The sequence below is a fragment of the Copadichromis virginalis genome, linkage group LG20, assembly GCF_057382275.1.
Source record: "Copadichromis virginalis isolate Kocher_CV1m ecotype Utaka linkage group LG20, C_Virginalis_male_GT1.1, whole genome shotgun sequence".
NCBI lineage: Eukaryota > Metazoa > Chordata > Actinopteri > Cichliformes > Cichlidae > Copadichromis > Copadichromis virginalis.
In genome coordinates, this window is record NC_140637.1 from 2,874,335 (window position 1) to 2,894,784 (window position 20,450).

The window sequence follows — 20,450 nt, forward strand, 5'->3', positions numbered from 1 at the left end:
AATTGTTACATGGCTCATTTGCCTTTTGGGAAGCATGGGAACCCTGCTGACACCTCAGAGCTAAGTGTAGCTCATCAGTAGCTGCCCACGCAATCAGGGGTTGCTGCTTGTAGAGGCCACAAGTGCTCACCAGAGGTGCAGTTTTAAATAAATGGTTGATAAATAAAAAATAACAAAAGTAGGTTTGCACCATATCTTACATCTGCCTGCAGTCATTGTAGCCTAACTGCTCAATGGTCATTCGTCAGAGGTGGGCATTTCCAGAAACTTCACTGTAGGAGTTGCCCCTTGCTGGCAGTTGTCAAATTGAAAGAATCCACATTTATGGCACTTTTCAGAGTCATGTCAGTCTGTAATATACAGTGGATTATACAGGATGTAGCAATTCATGTGAACAATCAGGAAACTAACTTCTAGATGTTTAGGTTGCAGCTGTTGTGGCTTTATATCAAAAAGCTATACATTTTTCCTCTGACAGTTTTTAGCAGGATTTATTAATCATCATTTATTAATCATCCGGTTCTTTATTTAGATGCTACACTAAACACCAAGACACATTAATGATATTTGGCTTTAACAGCTAAGAAAAGGAAAACAGATGCATGACAGGACAGAAAGATAATTAGTGAGTGGCTGTCACAACAGGATACAGCTGAATGACAACATTATTTGTTTCCTCTCGTCAGTAACTCATCTTCTAATTAAAAGTGGCACCCTATCTTTCACATTGCATCCAGTGTCTGACCATCAAGCTTCAGTGTCACCATTTCTCTCATCCGCTGCTCTCCCCACTATAGTTTTCATCACCATCATTTCCTGAAACGCTTCAGGGTGTACGCTCATGCATTATGGAAGCTTTAAATAGAAAATTCTTGGAAAAACATCTGTGTCTCCCTGTGGCTTTTGGCTAATCACAACAGCAAGGTGTACAGTACTGACAGTAGTATATTTGCTGCTAAATACTCCAGGGGCAGTATGTTAAAATGATACTATTACGGTCATATTGTCTTTTTAACCTTGAAGAAGTAATCACAAATATTTTAAAAATGAATACTAGTAAAGTTACTTTTGGAGTTGCAGCTGCTTCTCTGTTATGTTTTCTACACAGTGCTGTAATGGATGCACTTAAGAAAATTAAGGTTCTGTTACAAATTCTGCTTTTTAAATTTTTTATTTCAGTGTAGATGTCCATATGCTGCTATATGGTGCATGAACTTCTGTCATTGCCGGAAGACTAAATATCGAGCCACAGATCTGGGAAAAGGTTCAGAAAAACATCTGCAGCATTGGGGGTCCCAATGAGCACCTCCATCATCTCTAAATGGATGGTTTGTTACCACCAGAACTCTTTCTGGAGCTGGTCGACTGGGAAATTCTATGTGATTGAGGAAGAAGGGCCTTAGTCAAAGAGGTGACCAAGGACCTGATGGTCACTCTGAGAGCAGAGAACCGTCCAGAAGGATCTCTGCAGCAGTCAACCATTCAGGCCTTTATAGTAGAGTGGCTAGACAGACGTCACTCCTCAATAAAAGGCACATGACACCCCTGCTGTAGTTTTTCAAAAGATGAAACTGCAGATCATGAGAAACAAAATTCTCTAGTCTGATGAAACTTGATGGAAGATTGAACTCTTTGGCCTGAAGTCAAGCATCATGTCTGCAAGAAACCAGGGACCACACATCACCTGGCCCATACCATACCTTTGCCAACAGTGAAGCACGGTGGTGGAAACATCATGCTATGGGGATTTTTTTCTGCAGCAAGAACTGGAAGGCTATCCAGGGTTAAGGGAAACTGCTGAATGCAGCAATGAGATATGCTTGGAGACAAGAGGCAAAGGTTCATCTTTTAACAGCACAATAACCCTAAGCACACAGCCAGGATAAGAAAGAAGTGGCTTTGCGCCCACTCTGTGAATATACTTGAGTGGGCCAGCCAGAGCCCAGACTTGAACCTGATTGAACAACTCTGGAGAGATCTTAAAATACCCGTGCATCAATGCTTCCCATCCAACCCGATGGAGCTCGAGAGGTTCCGCAAAGAAAAATAGGTGTTTCTAGCTTGTAACTTAATACTTAAAAAGACTTGAGGCTGTAATTGCTGCCAAAGATTTTTCAACAAAGTATTGAGCAAAGGCTGTGAACAAACTTTGTCATTTTGGGGTATTGTGTGTAGAATTTACAGGTGAAAATGTATTTTGCTAACAAGCTGTAACATGACATAATGTCACGGCGAGTGAGGTGAGCCGTGTGGAGGCAATGAAGGAGGATCCAAACGCAGGCAGTCGTGAAGGTGTGAAGGTGGTTTATTGAGCATGAAAGTAAATACAAACGGCAAAGGGAGCTATGACTAACTAGACTGGGAACAAACTAACTACAGAACACGAACCTGAACATGAGCAGAAACACTTAGCGGTTGACAGCAGGGAAACACACAGATGACGCAGGGTGGAATACACAGATGGACCAGCAACTACAATGACGGCAGACATGACTTAAATACACGGAGAATCACAGGGGAATTACACACAGGTGGTGGACACAGCTGGGAATGATCACAAGACGAGACAAAGGTAAAACTGAACACACTCACATGAGACGCAGACCATCACAATAAAACAGGAACAAGAAACCATCACACTAAGACACAAACTCAACAGAGAGACAGACAGACAATGGCACATGGAGCTAGACAAATACTAAGCAGACACAACCGAAGAACAAATCCTAAACACCACAGAAACATGAAACTCAAATAATAAACATCATCATCATCAACACTACAAGAGAACAAGAAAACAATCCCTGATGCAAACTAAAACATAATAAAACTCAAACTACTGGGTCCAACGGACCCAGAACCGTGACACATAATCTGAAACAAGTGAAGTGCTGTGAATACTTTCCAGATGCACTGTAGAGGGCAAAAAGAGGTGAGTGAAGAAGAAATGCTCAGTGCATTGTGGGAAAATAAATAGGCAGAGGCCTCAAATTCTCAAGCATTTAAAAGATATTTAATATCTTTTATTTAAATGCACTGTGCATTTTTTTTCTATCACATTTGTCACAAGGACAAAAATCAGTGCAGGCAGTGGATTTTATTCATGGGTTTCAAATCACTTCTTCGTAATAGTTAATTCAATTCACTCCTTCTGTGACCCATGCTGTGATAGAGCAGAAGGCCAATTCAACTGGCCCGCCTACTCCTGCACGAAGGACTGAAGATCATTCTTTCACATTTGTGTTATGAGATCCCGACACCAACAGCGCAGCCTTGAAACTGCAGAGATGCTACATGAAAGCATATTTGGCAACTGTCTCTCAAGAGTTCATAATGACCAGCATAGTAGACTCAAGGTCTGCTGCAATGCACTTACATTATTGTTATATTACATGGGCTCTTTGTATCCACACATTTCCTCTGGGACCGTTTTCTTGTGAGTGACCCCGAGCTGCAGTTTGGCTATTGTTGAGGACTGACTTAATTTCCCAAAGGAGAACAACATATTAGTCAGAGGATTGATCGCTTAATTTCACGTTTTCCTCGGATGCCTGTTGGGTGTCTAAAGGTTTCTTAATTTTTATTAAGATTGTTCCTTGTAGTTAAGAAAAATAGAAAGAACATGAATGAAACAAATGAGAGACATGTTTCAAATGAAGGAAGGAAGTCGTTTTATCTGAAACGAGGAGCCTATGCTATACTGTAATTCTGGTAAACGAAGTTGCACAAACACTGCACAGAACAGAAAGACATTCAACATTTGAAAAAAGAAAGAGCTACATTTGGCACCAACACAATATTGCAACTAGTTAAAGAAATTGCATTATGGAATCATTTGCTCCATTGCGTCTTCTCTGTCTCCTTCCAGGCTATCTGCAGAGTCTGCTCTAATTATCTGTTCTGATGTACCTGACCCTGCCATGTCATGTTGGTGGAGGCAGCATGCAGTTAAATTAACCTTAGCCGTAAGAGTGAGAGAGGGATGTCTTTTCATGCTGGTGATCCATTAGCTCTGTGTCTGATATGATATTAATTATCCGTGGGGTTTGAATTGTAATTACGATTTGATTTGCGACTCAGCTTGGTCATTCTCTAGTTGAAATGCAACAACGGGCTTTGTAACACACCGAGTCGCTGCACTGGCAACTATTTGCTCAAAAAATATCTCAGTGGGCTCCCATGACTTTCAATAATTCAGAAACCTTTACAGTTTATACTAATATCTACTTTCATTTCTTGCATACAGAAAGTGGATTAATACTCAGAATATGTCAAATTGATGACTTTTTTTGTGCATGTTACAATTTGTTTTTCCTCCAAGAATTTTCCATTGGTGATATATTTAGACTTCATATTTTCTCTACTGTATAACACTTTTAGAGTCACTGTGTAAAAATTTCTTTGTATTTCTACAGATTTCGAAAAGGTTCTTCCACAAAATGCCTTTCTTCTATTTTTTCTTTTTTAAATTCCAACTTAAAAAGATGTTTAAGTTGGAAGAAGATCGCACGGCATGCAACGATTATTTATTTGTCATGCACTAAACTGGCCCAGATGACTTTATAGAGTTTAAACCTGCTGAAGTGCTGAAGTAGACACCTGTTGTCATGGTCTACGGTGGGTGGCTGGAGTTTCCATTAGGCTCCTGAACTGACCTGGGATCCGCCCCTGGGCAGGGCCAACTCCAGCTCCTGCACACCTGGAGCCTATTGCAGGCTATCAAGCCAGAGGGATTTAAACCACACATCGATGTTCACTCACTGCCAGTTCGTCATCAACCCATGTTGGTAACAGGTCTTGTGTTTCAAATTCTCGCTGTGATTTATCTTACTAACAAAGACTCTTTTGTACTACAGTTGCTGTACCCACCCTGGCTCACTCCACCTCCGGACTCGGGATACCTAGTGATCATTTTGGAAATCCCTCTGTGCCTCACCTGCCTGCCCTCCTGCCATCACACTCCATCTGGAGCCCCGGATCTCAGGTCAGCCTTTCCACGCCACTCAGCCTCCCCTGGATCTTCATCATCCCCCTCTCAAACACTCCAGGTCCCTAACTGCAAGTAAGAATTGCTGCTCTTATACTGGCCACTTCTGAGCTGCCTTCACTACCTGCCTAACTCCTATATCCTCTCCCCTCAGTGTGACTGTTCCCCACTCAGCTCCGTTCCACTTCTCAGGCCTCGTTCCCTCGCCCTAGCCACGTTCCCCTGGGCACGCCACACCAAGGCTCCACGTCTCGTCATTTTCTGTCTTTGCCACGTTTCCCTTTTTTCCCCCCTTGCACTTAACCGTAAAACTGTTAAATCATCTACTGTCTCCGCTCTGGGTTTCTGCACCTGAGTCCTATTCAGTACCGGCCATCCGTCGCCGTGACAGTATGAACTGGCCAACAAATGGACTCAGCAGACCCAGTACGTGCAGCAGTCTCCAAGCAGGGAGCCATTTTAGGGGCTCATGAGCAAGCGTTGCAGGTTCTCGACACCCGGTGTCAAGCCATAGGCGAGACCCAGGCTAGGATCTTAGCTTCCCTGCAGGAGATTCAGTCGGCTCTTTCCCCTCCTCCAGGCCCATCCTCCGCGTCCCCTGTGCCCGTGGCAGAACCTCCCCAGTCTTCCCCAGCTCCGACCCCTTCGGGCTCCGTGTTTCGCGATGCTGCATTCCCAGAACCCGAGCCGTACTCTGGGGAGCGGGGCCGCTGTACGGCCTTTCTACTGAAATGTTCTCTCGCGTTCACGCATTCACCCCGTTCATTTACTAGCGAATCAGCTCGGGTAGCATATCTGGTGGCTAAGCTACAGGGCAAGGCGCTGTTATGGGCCGAGGCGTACCTGTCGGCTCACCCGCTCCCAACCTGCTCGTTTGATGATTTTCTGTGCGAGTTTAAAAAGACCTTTACTCACCCAGTATCGGAGGGTAGTTCTGATGAAAGGTTGCTCGGGTTGCAACAGGGGAGCCGGAGTGTCGCTGAGTTCATTATCGACTTCCGTACCGCAGCCGCCGAGGCCAATTGGCCCGATCATGCCCTTCGGGGAGTGTTCCGTCGCGCCTTAAACGACGAGCTCAAAGACCAGCTCGCTTCCCGCGATGAGCCCGAATCCTTTGAAGACTTGGTCTCCCTTTCCCTTCGGATAGATAATCGCCTGAGGGAAAGGGAGGCAGAAAAGAACCAGAAACATCGTAAACCTGCGCCTCGTACGTTTTCACTTCCTCCACCGTCACGTCCGGTGTCAACATCCGCTCCCGTTTCCGTGGAAACGGACGCCGCTCCAGAGCCTATGCTAATCGGCCGCTCTCGTCTCACACCAGAGGAGCGAGAACGACGGCTTCGGTCGGGCGCGTGTTTTTACTGTGGCTCAGTGGAGCATAGGTTAGCGCAGTGTTCGGTTCGGCCAAAAGGCTCCGCCCGCCGGTAATTTCGGGGATACAGGTGGGCGGATCCTCTTTCAGTTCCAAACCCCGGTTAATTCTACCAGTCACCCTGTGTCTAAATAAGGTTTCTCACCCCCTCCATGCTCTCGTCGATTCCGGAGCAGAGCAAAATTTAATAGATTTAGCTCTCGCTAGACGCCTTCATTTGCCACTCAAGACTCTCGATCCTCCCATCCCTGTTACCGCATTAAACGATCAAATATTCTCTCAGATAACCCATCAGGCTGGCCCCGTAACCCTCGTCACCTCTGGAAACCACCATGAAGCCATTACCTTATTCACCTTCTCTTCTCCTGATTCACCACTCATCCTAGGCTACCCCTGGCTACAGAAACACAACCCTCATATAGACTGGTCTGGAAGTAAAATCGCTAGTTGGAGCCCTTTTTGTCTAGCCCACTGCCTCAAGTCTGCCCTATCGCCGGGTGCCCCTGACACTAACACCTCGGGCGTTGATCCGGTTGACCTCACACTCGTCCCACCTGAGTACCATGACCTCCAGGAAGTTTTCAGTAAAGACAAAGCGTCGTCCTTACCACCCCACAGGCCTTATGACTGCGCTATCGACCTTCTACCTGGTGCTCCGCTTCCCTCTAGCCGGCTATTCAACATCTCCAGACCAGAAAGAGAGTCCATGGAAAAGTACATCCACGAGTCATTAGCTGCAGGTATCATCCGCCCATCCTCCTCTCCAGTGGCCGCCGGCTTTTTTGTGGAAAAGAAGGATAAATCACTCCGTCCATGCATAGACTACAGAGGGTTAAACGACATCACCATTAAAAACAAATATCCTTTACCCCTTATCAGCTCAGCCTTCGAACCCCTCCATGAAGTCACCGTATTCACCAAACTGGATCTCCGCAATGCCTACCACCTTGTCCGCATCAGGGAGGGGGACGAATGGAAAACGGCTTTTAATACGCCCCTAGGTCATTTTGAGTATTTGGTCATGCCGTTTGGGTTAACCAATGCCCCCGCTGTCTTTCAGAACCTGGTCAACGACGTGCTCCGTGATTTCCTGAACCAGTTTGTCTTTGTTTATCTTGATGACATACTCATTTTCTCCAAGACCCCCCAGGAACACCATGTCCACGTCCGAGCAGTCCTCCAACGCCTCCTGGAAAACCGACTTTACGTCAAAGCCGAGAAATGTGAGTTTCATGCACAATCTGTCACTTTTCTTGGCTATATACTCGCAGGAGGGCAGGTGAAGACTGATCCAGCCAAGATCCGCACGATCCTGGAGTGGCCCACGCCCACGTCACGCAAGCACCTACAACGTTTCCTCGGCTTTGCCAATTTCTACCGGAGGTTTATTCGCAACTACAGCCAGGTAGCCACTCCTCTCACTACACTCACATCCACCAAAAGACAGTTCATCTGGACACCTGAAGCTGAGGTAGCATTCAGTAGGCTCAAGCGCCTATTTACTTCAGCTCCAGTATTGTGTCACCCAGATCACTCCAAGCCATTTGTTCTAGAGGTAGACGCGTCCGACGTCGGAGCGGTCCTTTCACAGCATTCAGGTTCCAAGGCCAAGTTACACCCATGTGCCTTTTTTTCACGTCGACTCTAGTCAGCTGAACGCAACTATGATGTAGGAGACAGAGTTGCTGGCTATTAAGTTAGCCCTGGAAGAGTGGCGTCACCTATTGGAAGGAGCTGAACACCCATTCACCATCTTCACAGATCATAAAAACCTTACTTACCTCAAAACAGCTAAGCGTCTAAACGCCCGCCAGGCCCGTTGGTCTCTGTTCTTTGATCGCTTCAAGTTTGCCATCTCTTTCCGTCCAGGTTCCAAGAACGCCAAGGCTGATGCCCTGTCTCGTCTTTACGACCCAGACGCTGAACCCACCGAACCAGCTCCTGTGCTTCCTGCCTCCTGCCGCGTAGCGTTTTTATCCTGGGACATAGAGGAATCCATCCAGCGTGCTTTACTGGATGAACCAGACCCTGGCACAGGTCCTCCGGGCCGCCGCTTCATTCCCACAGCAACCCGTTCGGCTGTAATTAAGTGGGCTCATACCTCCCGGTTTTCCTGCCATCCTGGAATCGGCCGCACCATCGCACTACTACGTTGTCACTTCTGGTGGGCAACTCTGGAACATGATGTGCGGGACTACGTCTCTGCCTGTGACGTGTGCGCCAGGAACAAGACCCGAAATCAGCGACCATCCGGTCTTCTACAACCTCTAGCCGTACCTTCTCGTCCTTGGTCCCACATTTCCCTGGACTTTGTCACTGGACTGCCTAGGTCAGCAGGTAAAACAGTGATACTCTCTGTGATCGACAGGTTTTCAAAAGCAGCTCACTTCGTTGCCCTGGAGAAACTACCCACTGCCACGGAAACTGCAAGACTGATGGTTGACCACGTCTTCAAACTCCACGGGATTCCTGCCGAGGTCACTTCTGACAGGGGACCTCAGTTTACATCCCAGGTTTGGAAATCTTTCTGCTCTGCCCTGGGTGCTCGAGCCAACCTCAGTTCTGGTTACCACCCTCAAACCAACGGGCAGACTGAGAGGCTCAACCAAGAGCTGGAGTCCAGGCTCCGCTGCATGGTTTCCCATAACCCGGCTACCTGGTCAGCACATCTCCCATGGGTGGAGTATGCGCGCAATTCTCATGTTTCCGCATCCACTGGTCTCTCTCCATTTGAAGCGTCCCTGGGCTATCAGCCTCCCCTCTTCCCTGAGGAAGAGGCTGATTTGGCTGTGCTTTCCGTCCAGCACCATCTCCAGCGCTGCCGCCGCGTCTGGACTCGGACCCAGGAGGCACTGAAGAAAGCTGCTGCCCGCCACTGCCGCTATGCAGATCGTCTACGGTCGCCAGCTCCTCGGTACGCTCCAGGGCAGAAGGTGTGGCTGTCGGCTAAGGATGTTCCCCTTAAAGTTTCCTCCCGCAAGCTGGCTCCTCGGTTTATTGGGCCGTATGTCATCCACTCGGTCATCTCACCCTCTGCTGTGAAGCTCGAGCTTCCTCCCAGTCTGCGGATTCACCCGGTTTTTCATGTTTCCCAAGTCAGGCCTGTGCTGTCCAGTGTGCTGTGCCCGCCTTCCGACCCCCCTCCGCCCGCCCGGCTCATCGATGGTCATCCGGCCTATACGGTTCAGCGGATCGTTGACGTCCGTCGCCGTGGTCGGGGTCGCCAGTTTTTGGTGGACTGGGAGGGGTATGGGCCTGAGGAACGTGCCTGGGTTCCTCGCTCGTTTATCCTTGATCCTGCTCTTGTCTCTGATTTTTTTTTTTTCAGGTCACGTCGCGGGCTGGGGACCGGTCGGCCGCCGGGTGGCGTCCCTTGAGGGGGGGGTACTGTCATGGTCTACGGTGGGTGGCTGGAGTTTCCATTAGGCTCCTGAACTGACCTGGGATCCGCCCCTGGGCAGGGCCAACTCCAGCTCCTGCACACCTGGAGCCTATTGCAGGCTATCAAGCCAGAGGGATTTAAACCACACATCGATGTTCACTCACTGCCAGTTCGTCATCAACCCATGTTGGTAACAGGTCTTGTGTTTCAAATTCTCGCTGTGATTTATCTTACTAACAAAGACTCTTTTGTACTACAGTTGCTGTACCCACCCTGGCTCACTCCACCTCCGGACTCGGGATACCTAGTGATCATTTTGGAAATCCCTCTGTGCCTCACCTGCCTGCCCTCCTGCCATCACACTCCATCTGGAGCCCCGGATCTCAGGTCAGCCTTTCCACGCCACTCAGCCTCCCCTGGATCTTCATCATCCCCCTCTCAAACACTCCAGGTCCCTAACTGCAAGTAAGAATTGCTGCTCTTATACTGGCCACTTCTGAGCTGCCTTCACTACCTGCCTAACTCCTATATCCTCTCCCCTCAGTGTGACTGTTCCCCACTCAGCTCCGTTCCACTTCTCAGGCCTCGTTCCCTCGCCCTAGCCACGTTCCCCTGGGCACGCCACACCAAGGCTCCACGTCTCGTCATTTTCTGTCTTTGCCACGTTTCCCTTTTTTTTTCCCCCTTGCACTTAACCGTAATAAACTGTTAAATCATCTACTGTCTCCGCTCTGGGTTTCTGCACCTGAGTCCTATTCAGTACCGGCCATCCGTCGCCGTGACACCTGTATGGCAAATTATGCAGGGAAACCTGCTAAAGAGAAGATGTGTGTCTCATGCGTGTATGTTTAGGACTAAAAACAGGTGTAGAAATCACCTTTCTCTGATTTTTTTTTTTTTTTTTTTTTTTTTTTCCCCCCGTTAGCACAAATGTAAAACGGCTCCATCTACAATTACATAGAAGGAGCTCTTTATATGCAATATTTTTGTTGAGTGACTTTTGTGAATATTTATTTGAACGCTTTTGTTTTTGATGGTAGATTTTGGTTGTTGCTGCTTGAACAGCTGCACCCATTGCCCAAAGTGCTCCAGGTACTCTGCACTTTATTGCATTGCGTGACTTCATGAACACATAAACTGAAACAGCAAACTCTGTATGTTGTATGCCTCCTTATTTACACAGACAGGATGTGAGTTATATCAACATATCTTATTTGGGATGGTATGATAAGGTGAAATGTTAGAATCAATATAAACCAGCTTTATAAGTGATAATACCCCCACTTAGTGTGCCAATATGACTGTAATGCATTTATCACATTGTCACAGTCTGTATTTTTAACTAATAGCATATTGATAACTTGAAACTATGAGTTACTGATGGGTATACATCGTCCCATCATCCCGTCTCATGGGATGCAACAATATCTTATACTTTTTCCAACTATGCCACCAGGAGGGCTCCCTACATATCTTTCTTTTTCCTGCAACATGTATGATACAAAACTATTAAAAGAAAAAACCCTCTTAGAAATAAGAAGAGTGTCAGGAAGAAAGAAAAGTAGACCTGAAACACACCCTCTCCACTCAAAAGCAGACTTCCATTAAGAGAAAAGTGCATCTCTGCCTCTTCAGATTCCATTTGAAAACCTCTTTCTGACCACCTCACTGTTTTATTTCCACGTCTCAATGCATGGACCTCTCGAGAAAGAACTTGTCATGTCTGCCTCTTATAGGCAAAAAAAAAACAAAAAGAAGAAGTCGTGGCACTCTAATTTTAAACCAATATATTTTCCTTAAAATGCAATAATCAAATAAATATCTTAAACTTTTATTTTTATTGTTTTTTATTCCCACACTGGTACTTCTTACGAGGCTTCAGCACATAAAATAACAACATGGAAGGACCCAAACTTGTAAAATTCTCCTTTGAAACTAAAGACAGTAGCATAGGAGCCATCTGTACAATTTCCCTATCCTGTCTCTGCCATATGGCAATGCAATGCATCTGTACGTTGCCGACAGGCAGTCAAACAATAGATATTTATACGTGGTGTACATTCAATACTGAATGTACGTGATTATCAGTCTTCATAATTTTAACTGAAGAACTGCAGTGTTACACAAGTCTGACGTGCTTGCATTGTGAGACTTGCTTCTCGGTAATCACAGCAGGACCATCTAGTGGCCAAATTGTGTATTGATATAAGAATCACACAGCTACTGCCAAGCAGTCGATCTGTTTGGTAATGCTCAAAAGAAGTCTCGTGGGAACAGCTTGAGGGCTATGTATCACAAGAAATCAGCAATAGTCTCCAGGCAGTACAATGCTGCTTTTCATTTGAAGATGCAATGCAGGACCAGTCAGCTACTCCTTCTCATAGTTGCATCTGCTGACATAAAAGATATTGTTCTTCTATATGCTCTTGTGGAACACATCTTCAACCCTTAGATTTTTTTTATTAAGGTCCCAAAGCTTTAACAAACACCAGTGCCACCAACTGTCCTCCCACTGTCTAGTTTTCCTATGACTAAAATGTTCATTTCATGACCTCAGCTATCTTTTAATATATATTTGACCACTGAGCTCATAGAGTTGGTGGGCTATTTTTTACCGCAGCAAATTCCTAATGTTGTAAACCTCAACATCTGGCAATAAACCCATTCTGATTCTGATTCTGATTCTAAAAACTGTTTTATTTGTCTAGCTAAATTACACCTTCATGCAGGGATTTGCAGCCATTTTTACTTGTGACCTATTTAAAATAAGTCACTTTGTGATTTTTCTGACAGGTTCGACATAACAGTGAGACATGAGCTCTTTTTTAATAGATTCATATGTTTCATAATAATCACCTTTCCTAATAGAAAAGAAAGACAAACAGAATTTGTGTCACAGAGCCATTTATTGTCTTTACTGTTCTCTTTGTGTTCTTGTGACTGTTGGAACAGTTATTTTCTATGTTGCTATGTTATTTTCTGTCGTCCAGTTTAGGTGAGTGGGTACAAATTGTAGCCTCAGTTTTCCTCATAGCTTACTGGAGTGGTACCTCGTGTGGTCTTCTGCTGCTACGGCCCCTCTGCTGTTGTACCTGCAGAAGTACTCTTCTGCATACTTTGTTTGTATCAAGTGGCTGTTCAGTTTACTGATGCTTTCCTTTCAGCCTGAAGCAATTGGGTATTTTCCTTTGACCTCTGAAAACAGCACATTTTCACCCAGAGAACTGCTGCAAACAGGATGTAATCTTTAATTTGGATAGTTATATTCAACCCTAGACGTGGTTGTGTGGAAAAATCCCAGTAGTTCAGCAGCTTCTTAGACCAGCCCAGCTGGCACCAACAACCATGCCACGTTTCAAGTCTGTTAAATTGCTTTTCTTCGACATTCTGATGCCTGGTTTGAACTTCAGAAGGTTGGCTTGACCATGTGTACATGCCTAAATATATTAAGTGTGATTGACTGATTAGAGGACGGGGAACTCCAGGCCTCAAGGGCTGGTGTCCTGCAAGTTTTAGATGTCCTTGATCCAACAATGGCTAAATTACCTCCTCGACTTGTCTTAAAGTTCTCCAGAGTAAGAGTCCTGGTAATGAGCTAATCATTTGATTCAGGTTTGTTGATAGGGTGATATCTGAAACCTGCAGGACACTGGCCGTTAAGGCCTGGAGTCTCCACCCATGATTTAAAGCAGTTCACTCATTTTAATTCCAGCTCTGTGACTGGACACTCCCAGCTAGGGTCATGCAGTTGGATGGCTGGCATTAGAAAGCACCACACTGTTTGATTCATAAAAACTCCACAGACAGTATCATTTAATGATTTATTGACATTTACTTTTTTCCACCATGGTTTCTCTTGATACCAGTAGTACTTACCATAAAGTTTCTTTTTCATTTAAATTACATTTATAATGTTTTACTCACATACACATTTATTGTTTAATTTTCTTATTGCAATAAACAAGAGTAGCCAGAATGAGTCAGGTATTGCTACAATTCGCCATACAAAGTCTTTGTCCCTCTAATAATGAAATTCAAAAATAAATTTATTGGCAAGACAAAATTACACCATAGCCTCTCCATCTCTCTCTCTCTGCTCTGAGAAAGACCGAGGGCAGAATAAGGCTAAGGCTAGTAGCCTAAACACAGCTAACATGAAATACCTGCCCAGAAAATAGGAATACCATTTATTTCCCACATGTGAATGATGAAAATGACTCTCTGGTGTTTACCACTTTATGAACATATCAAGGACAAGTGGTGCTACTTGACTGACCTACCAGGGACATCTTTGCAGTACTTTGATAAGGCTCGGTTATTGGTCAACTCTGTGACTTGAATCCAGAACGACTGATGAATCTCACTGTACCAAACACACGCAGGTTTTTGTCCCCATAGTTGTGTTAGGCCACTCTATAGATCCAGGCTGCCTCTGTCTCTGATTGGTGGGGAGTGGGGACAGATCAGGTCCCAACACACACTAGAATACTTATAGTACACACACCAACAGGAAGAAAAGCAAGGATGCTGGAATAGCATTTCACTCACAAAATGAACTTGAAGATTACGTTCAGCAACAAAAAGAGCACAATGGTGGAAGCTGACACAGAGCCAGCTTCTCTTTTTAAGTAATGGCATTGATAATGTTCCTCTAGGTTTTCACTTAGACATATTTCTCACACACAGAAAACAAAAAACAAAAACAACAACAAAATGCAATTCGTTAAGTCCAAATAAAACAAAAAACCCGTTGAACAGATCTAGCTTTAATCCCTTGATACCTGGTGTTGTACCCTGTTCCCCAAGCAGAGATTACCATAGTAAAAAGGCCCTTTAATATGAAGGGTCAGTCCCTATCTCTAGCTACACCTCTGTCTCTCCGTCCCCACCTCAATCCCCTCAAGAAGTTGCACTCCCCATGGAAGAACAGAAAAGTCAGTCAGCTGGCGTGCTCCCACTTTACACATGACTCCAGACAATATGTCACAACATGTCACAATGATAACAAGTCACTCTGATAAAAATTGCTCATTGCATTGCAATATTCAGACAAAGGTAAGACATTAGAGCTCATTGCTTCTCAATGAAAGGGCACAGTGTACATCTCGTTCAGAAAAGGGTGTTAGTTTCAAGCTGTCAGGCAAGATAAGTCTGCTGCTGCTTAGCTAGTGTTTGTGGCTCCCCACCGAGTCAGTCGATCTGCCTGTTTATATCATTCTGGCTGAGTCCCTTATATAATTCACTCTCTGATAATTTCACCCTTTTCCTTGTTTCCCTTGATGACGTTAATAACATTTCCTACCTACAAAAATATTTTTTTTATCATGTTTTCTATTTTGCTCTTTTTTTAAAATGTGTGATATAAATGTAAACCAACAGTTCAAACCAAACAAGAAAAACAAAGTGCTCACCAGTCTTTGTAAAAGAAAACAAATCATGGTGTGTTTCATGGCTTTCAGTTGTAAGACAGGAAGTATCAATAGATGCCTTGGGCTGGACGTCTCGGCTCCTGCTCCGGGCGGCTTCTCTGGGCTTCTGGCTTGGTTGTCGCTTCAGCTCAAGATCATTTGTCAAAGAATGTATTTGGCTTTCAACTTCCTCTATTTAATTTGTTGCCTTTCAGCATCGTGGTTGCCAGTGTTGATGTGTCTCCCACAATAGACTCATATGAACCTTTGGATAATAGGGAGCTGAGGAGAAGGATAGTGCAGGAATTGGGAGAGGTCAACCCAGTGATGCAGAACGCTGTGTAGCATCCTGTTGTGAGGTGGCATGGAGAAGAAATTAGGACAAAGGGTGGTACACAAGTCATACTTGCCCACCTACACAGTCAGCCTGCGAATGAAGACCAGGGAGATGTGAGGATGATGATTGGCTTTGAAATAATCCAAGCTGAAGCATAACACCTATTCTCTCTTTCTCGCTCCCAAGTACTTTATTTCAAACTGCTGTTTGTAAAACTGCAGAATTCTTTCCATAAAATGCAATCAAAGCTAAAGATGGTGATCGAGTATTTAAACCCGGCAGTACAATATGTATTAATGTGTGATTTCTGCTGCTTCTTTCATCTCCTCTCCCCTTTGGTGAGCCTATTCTCTGACTGTTATGGAGGTTGGCAGATGTGGCCTGTAGCAATTTTTGTTGGTACAATCTATTTTAAAACATATTTGTCCAGGCCTGTGTATGTCTGCAAGTTGCCTGTGGTGAATCCATCCAGTGACCCGTGCCAGCCTTCCTCTCACCTCACCCTCTCAGGAAATGACAGCAAAGAACAACCCCCCACAGTCACTTTTCTGCTCCACTCATCCCCCCAACCATCAGACATGTTCGGATGTGGCTACCACCTGCCTGTCAGCCAAAGTCATGTTGTATCTAGCGGAGACCTAATGTCACAAATTGGAGAGCTGCTGACCTCCGGCACGGAGCAGGACATGTACAGTGCCGTTGAAGCCTGTACAGCTACATGTGGCGCACACAGCAAAGACTGATGGAAGCAGCTACCCTACTGACATAACATTATTGTCTTTGTTTTTGAGGTGCATAGGATGAGAAGAACACATTTAGCCATGGTGACAGGTGGAAAAAACAACCTGTCCCGGAATAATTATGTAACACTACACGTGGTTGAACGTTTCTAGAAAGGTCTGCATGTGTTTCTTCTGTAGCTATTGAGGTGGCCACAAGAGGGCCACAGTGCAAGGGAGGGACCAGGAGGTGAGAAATGTACAAGGGAGTTTGATGCATAATGACTATCAATCTCTGATAATTCCATCTGCAGATCACTCAAAAAGTCTTTTGAAATGGAGGGAGAGTGAATGGAGAGTTTCAGGTAAAGGGAAAAATAGAGACTTGTACTCCTTTCCACTGTTCCCTTGCTATTCTCTCAGTCAGATATTTATATTATCAGATTCCCCCCCCCCCCCCCCCCCCCATCAATTGCTGTTAGTTGATCATGTTTGTAGCTTCACAGTGTGCTTTTGGAGTGGATGTTCCTGACTGGCTGAAGTCAGATGGTTATGTGTCAGTAAGGAGAGAAGAGGATTGGCCCGTGAGTGGTGCGGATGGGCCCCGGGGCAGGTCTCAGGATTGCGTGGCTGAGAGGCGGGCCTTGCAAAATGTGATGAGGTGGATGGTGTGCGGGAGCAGCCGCGCGGAGAGCCAGTGGGTTTGAGGACGCTGCGGCGGCCATTGCTGCCGCAACCGCCAAAGGGTTGGGCAGCAGCCCGGCACCCAAAGCTTTGGTGAGATCCTTGGAGAAGGTCAAAGAAGACTAAAAACAGAATCAATAACAGTACAAGACAAGAGAGAAAGGAGGGGGGGGGGGGGTAACATTGATTAGTTTCAGAAGGTCAACACATGCAAGTGAAACAACTGTACACCATGCACTTTTGTAATTCAGAAAGTTCAGTTAGGTTGAGGTAGGAGGATGAAGACAGAACACCTGATGGGCTTTTGTGGAGATCAAACCAACTCCAAAGCTTCACAACCTTAATGTCCTTAAGTATCACTGGCTATCTGATCTCTGGAGTTCAGGTGTGCTTTGTCATAGGAGCTAAAAATCAGCAGTAAAATGTTACCGTTAGATCAGCTCCCCTGTGCTTCTTGTGTCGGCTGAGGAGAGGGTTAGGCTTGCCCGCCATACCATCCCGGTGCCTTCGACTTGATATGTGCTAAAAAATAAAGATCACAGCAAACTGCATTACTTTTCCTATTGCCTTACACCATGGACACTGACTGGAGAAAACATAATGAAAAAATACAGCTATGTAATTACACAATTGTTTAACTTGAATAAACATGAATAAAACAACATAATTTAAAATTTAGAATATTGACCACTGAATTGATCTTGTGCTTAACAAAAAAAATCAAATCTAAATGCCTGTCTAATCTTTAGATTTTAGGTACAGAAATATATCCACTGCTACCTTACCTGTTTTAGTTGCAGTTCAGAGTTGACCCGCACATTGCAGATCTCACAGTGGAAGGTTCGTTCCTGAGTGTTGGGGTCCACCGGCCCTCCTCCCTGCTCTCCACTGGGCTTGGGGCCCAGGCGAGGATATGCCTTTATAGGGCCCAGCCCACTCCGTGCCTCCAGGATAGTTTTGTGTTTCGTACCTGCACAGAAAGAAAGAATTTAAAAGCTAATATAATAAAATGAAATAATAAGGTGCCAGCGAAACATTAATTGTAACATATGAGTCATACTGCTTCCACCTGTCTGAAGTAAAATGAGACTGGACAGAATTTCTCTGTAGTTAACATTGCAGAACAAAGACAGTGAAAAGTGTCACATCATGGCAGAAAAAAAGAAACAACCACAACTACAATCCACTGGCTTGAATAACCACATAGCACAGCACAACAGAAAGAATGAATTCTGCCTGAAGTTGTAGAGCAAAGCTTTCCCCACAGGAGGGCAGCAGTCACCCATCTGTGCAGTTAGTGATCGGGAAGGTCAACTCAAAGCCTTTCTAATAATAACCTAATAATATAAGTGATTCATGATGTTTGACTCAGTGGAGTGCATAGGATAAGGCCAAATAGTGTGTACTGTACAATATTACATCCATTATCCATGATCCACATCTGGCATTATCAATGAAAACGTGAATCACTGAGCCTTTAATAGAACATTAAAAAATACTGACAATAAATGTCAGTGTTTGGAAATTTAGGAGCACATTTTTATGAGATGCAGGCTTGGTCTGCTCTTTAAATGGCTCTTCAATCAGGCATTCGTTATGCTGTAAGAGCATGGCACCCTGCTTTGTACCGTTTGAAGAGATCAGTATTATTCCAAACATTAACACTGCTGAGCAAAGAAACAGGGCAGGTTACATAGCAGATTGTAGCAACCAGACATATATTACTGAAGCTCCTAGAGCCGTTTCTCGGAAATGAAGCCGTTTGACATAAAAACAGATTAGCCCCTTTAGATGTTTGCTCGACAGAGCCCATTTGGCATGACGTTATCTACTCAGTCATGAGTCAAAAAATGAAAATAAATAAATAAAAAGCTAATTTCCTATTAACAATATGTTCTTCATTTGGACAAGTCCTTGACTAGCTGCAGCTGCAAAAAGGACATCATAGAGAAATATGTTTTTGCATACTGCATATTATTGTGTGTGCTAAAATAGTCTCTCATTAAATAATCACACATTTTGTACTTGGATGAAACCTCCCACTCCATTTTACTGCAATGCTCCACTACACTGAAAAACAGCATTCAACTGTCTTTGGCTCTGACTTTGAAATACTAATTTGCCCCACTCCCTAAATTCCCTTTGAACAGTGTTAAGGTTACAGAAGTTGGACAAGTCATCTGGGTGGGGTGGAAGTGGGGAGCATGGAGGCTGTGGGCTTCAGTGTGGAGAAAGGTTTGCTTGTGGCCAAAAATGTGCTCTTGGGTGCCTGTTTTTGCTTTTGTTCTATTTTGGTCTGGCGATGGCTGGCCCAGTGGAATTTTTTTTTGTCTTTGCAAAGTTGACTCAGGGTGTAAACCAAACAAAAGGGGACAACATTGTTGCATGAATGTTACGTGAAGTAACATGACTTACAAATCTTTATTCCTGTTTTCATGGTTTTGGGCAGGTCATGGTGTGCCACGCACACTGTTCATGTCTGGGTGTCTGTGTGACATATGCTTCCATTTTTGAACCCTGCTAATACACACAGCTCTGATTTTTAGAATGAGTGAACTTGATTGTTTCCAGATGGCTTTCCTCATGCAGTTTTAGCTATTTCAACTTTTAGTCATTCAGGGTTTGAACTCTGGAGCCCACTGGGTGCCAGCAGGCTTTGACCCAGGATCATGTTTAAGCTGTCTATGATCTTTTTTAATACTATAAACATAGTAAATGTGCAAATGTTTTCTTGCAGACAGATACAACACAAAAATACTGATGTGTTTTTGGGAAATTGATAAACTAGTAATCAGAGGGTCAAAAAATATGAATTTCCAAAATATACAAAAGGTAATATATACATATTAGTGAATGCTATGGCAATATTATAAGTGCAGCATTTATCACCTGCTTTCATGTCTGACTCAGCCGGCTCAGGCTGAGAGTACTCTAAGCAGAGAGGAGTCAGTCCTTTATAAGGTTTATTTGGGGCCTCTGTCTGTGGTGAAGTTTAAGTGTACTTCATGCATGTGCATGTGCATATACTATACTCCCATAAGACAGATAGAAAGCCCAGCACATACATATTGTCCTGTGAGACATGCAGCAGCTATCCAAGTATGCAGTGCAGAAAGGATTATAGGATGCAGCCAGTTCCTCGAGGTATATGTAACCATGAAAGTGTTGTCGTGTGAAAGCCGTCTGACAGAATATTTAAACCCATATTATGGTGAGCTCACCCACACAATAACCAACATTTCCTTTTATTTTCTCATTCATGCTGTGGTTTTAACACCTTAAACATCACATTTCTTCTGGATGCTCCCCGCTGCTAAAATCGAATCTTTCAGCGGGGAAGGTATATTTACACTAATTGTGCCAAGAGTAAAATAAGAACGTAGGCTTGACAATGGCTGGGATTCCAGTATTAAAGACTGGACTGACACAGGTGAGGTACAGATGACCCTTGAAAACAAGCAATCCTTGGTTACAGCGGCCAAGCATGTCAATATTAAAGTGATTCATCTGCTAATTAGTATACTTTTAATGCTCTCTACTAAATTAACAAAAGCAAAGAAA

At 44.6% G+C, this 20,450-nt stretch overlaps 1 protein-coding gene and 2 long non-coding RNA genes across 4 annotated transcripts in view; 2 read left to right on the forward strand and 1 right to left on the reverse strand.

Moving 5' to 3' along the window:
* The first annotated feature begins 4,610 nt into the window (after positions 1–4,610).
* LOC146683994 (uncharacterized) lies at positions 4,611–5,287 on the forward strand. The gene is made up of 3 exons (XR_014917253.1): positions 4,611–4,783; positions 4,857–5,062; positions 5,142–5,287. It is a non-coding gene; the product is annotated as an uncharacterized LOC146683994 (long non-coding RNA).
* Positions 5,288–9,723: 4,436 nt separating this feature from the next.
* Positions 9,724–10,516, forward strand: LOC146683995 (uncharacterized). Its single transcript, XR_014917223.1, has 3 exons — positions 9,724–9,927; positions 10,001–10,206; positions 10,286–10,516. It is a non-coding gene; the product is annotated as an uncharacterized LOC146683995 (long non-coding RNA).
* A 6,142-nt stretch (positions 10,517–16,658) lies between these two features.
* znf385a (zinc finger protein 385A) overlaps positions 16,659–20,450 on the reverse strand; it is a 49,266-nt gene continuing 45,474 nt past the window's right edge. For both annotated transcript variants that reach the window (XM_085443927.1, XM_085443928.1), the window contains 3 exons: positions 17,675–17,859; positions 17,319–17,411; positions 16,659–17,011 (listed from right to left, as the gene is read on the reverse strand). In XM_085443927.1, the coding sequence (XP_085300053.1) occupies positions 16,763–17,011; positions 17,319–17,411; positions 17,675–17,859 (527 nt within the window). In that variant the 3' untranslated portion in view covers positions 16,659–16,762. The remainder of the gene's footprint in view (positions 17,012–17,318; positions 17,412–17,674; positions 17,860–20,450) is intronic.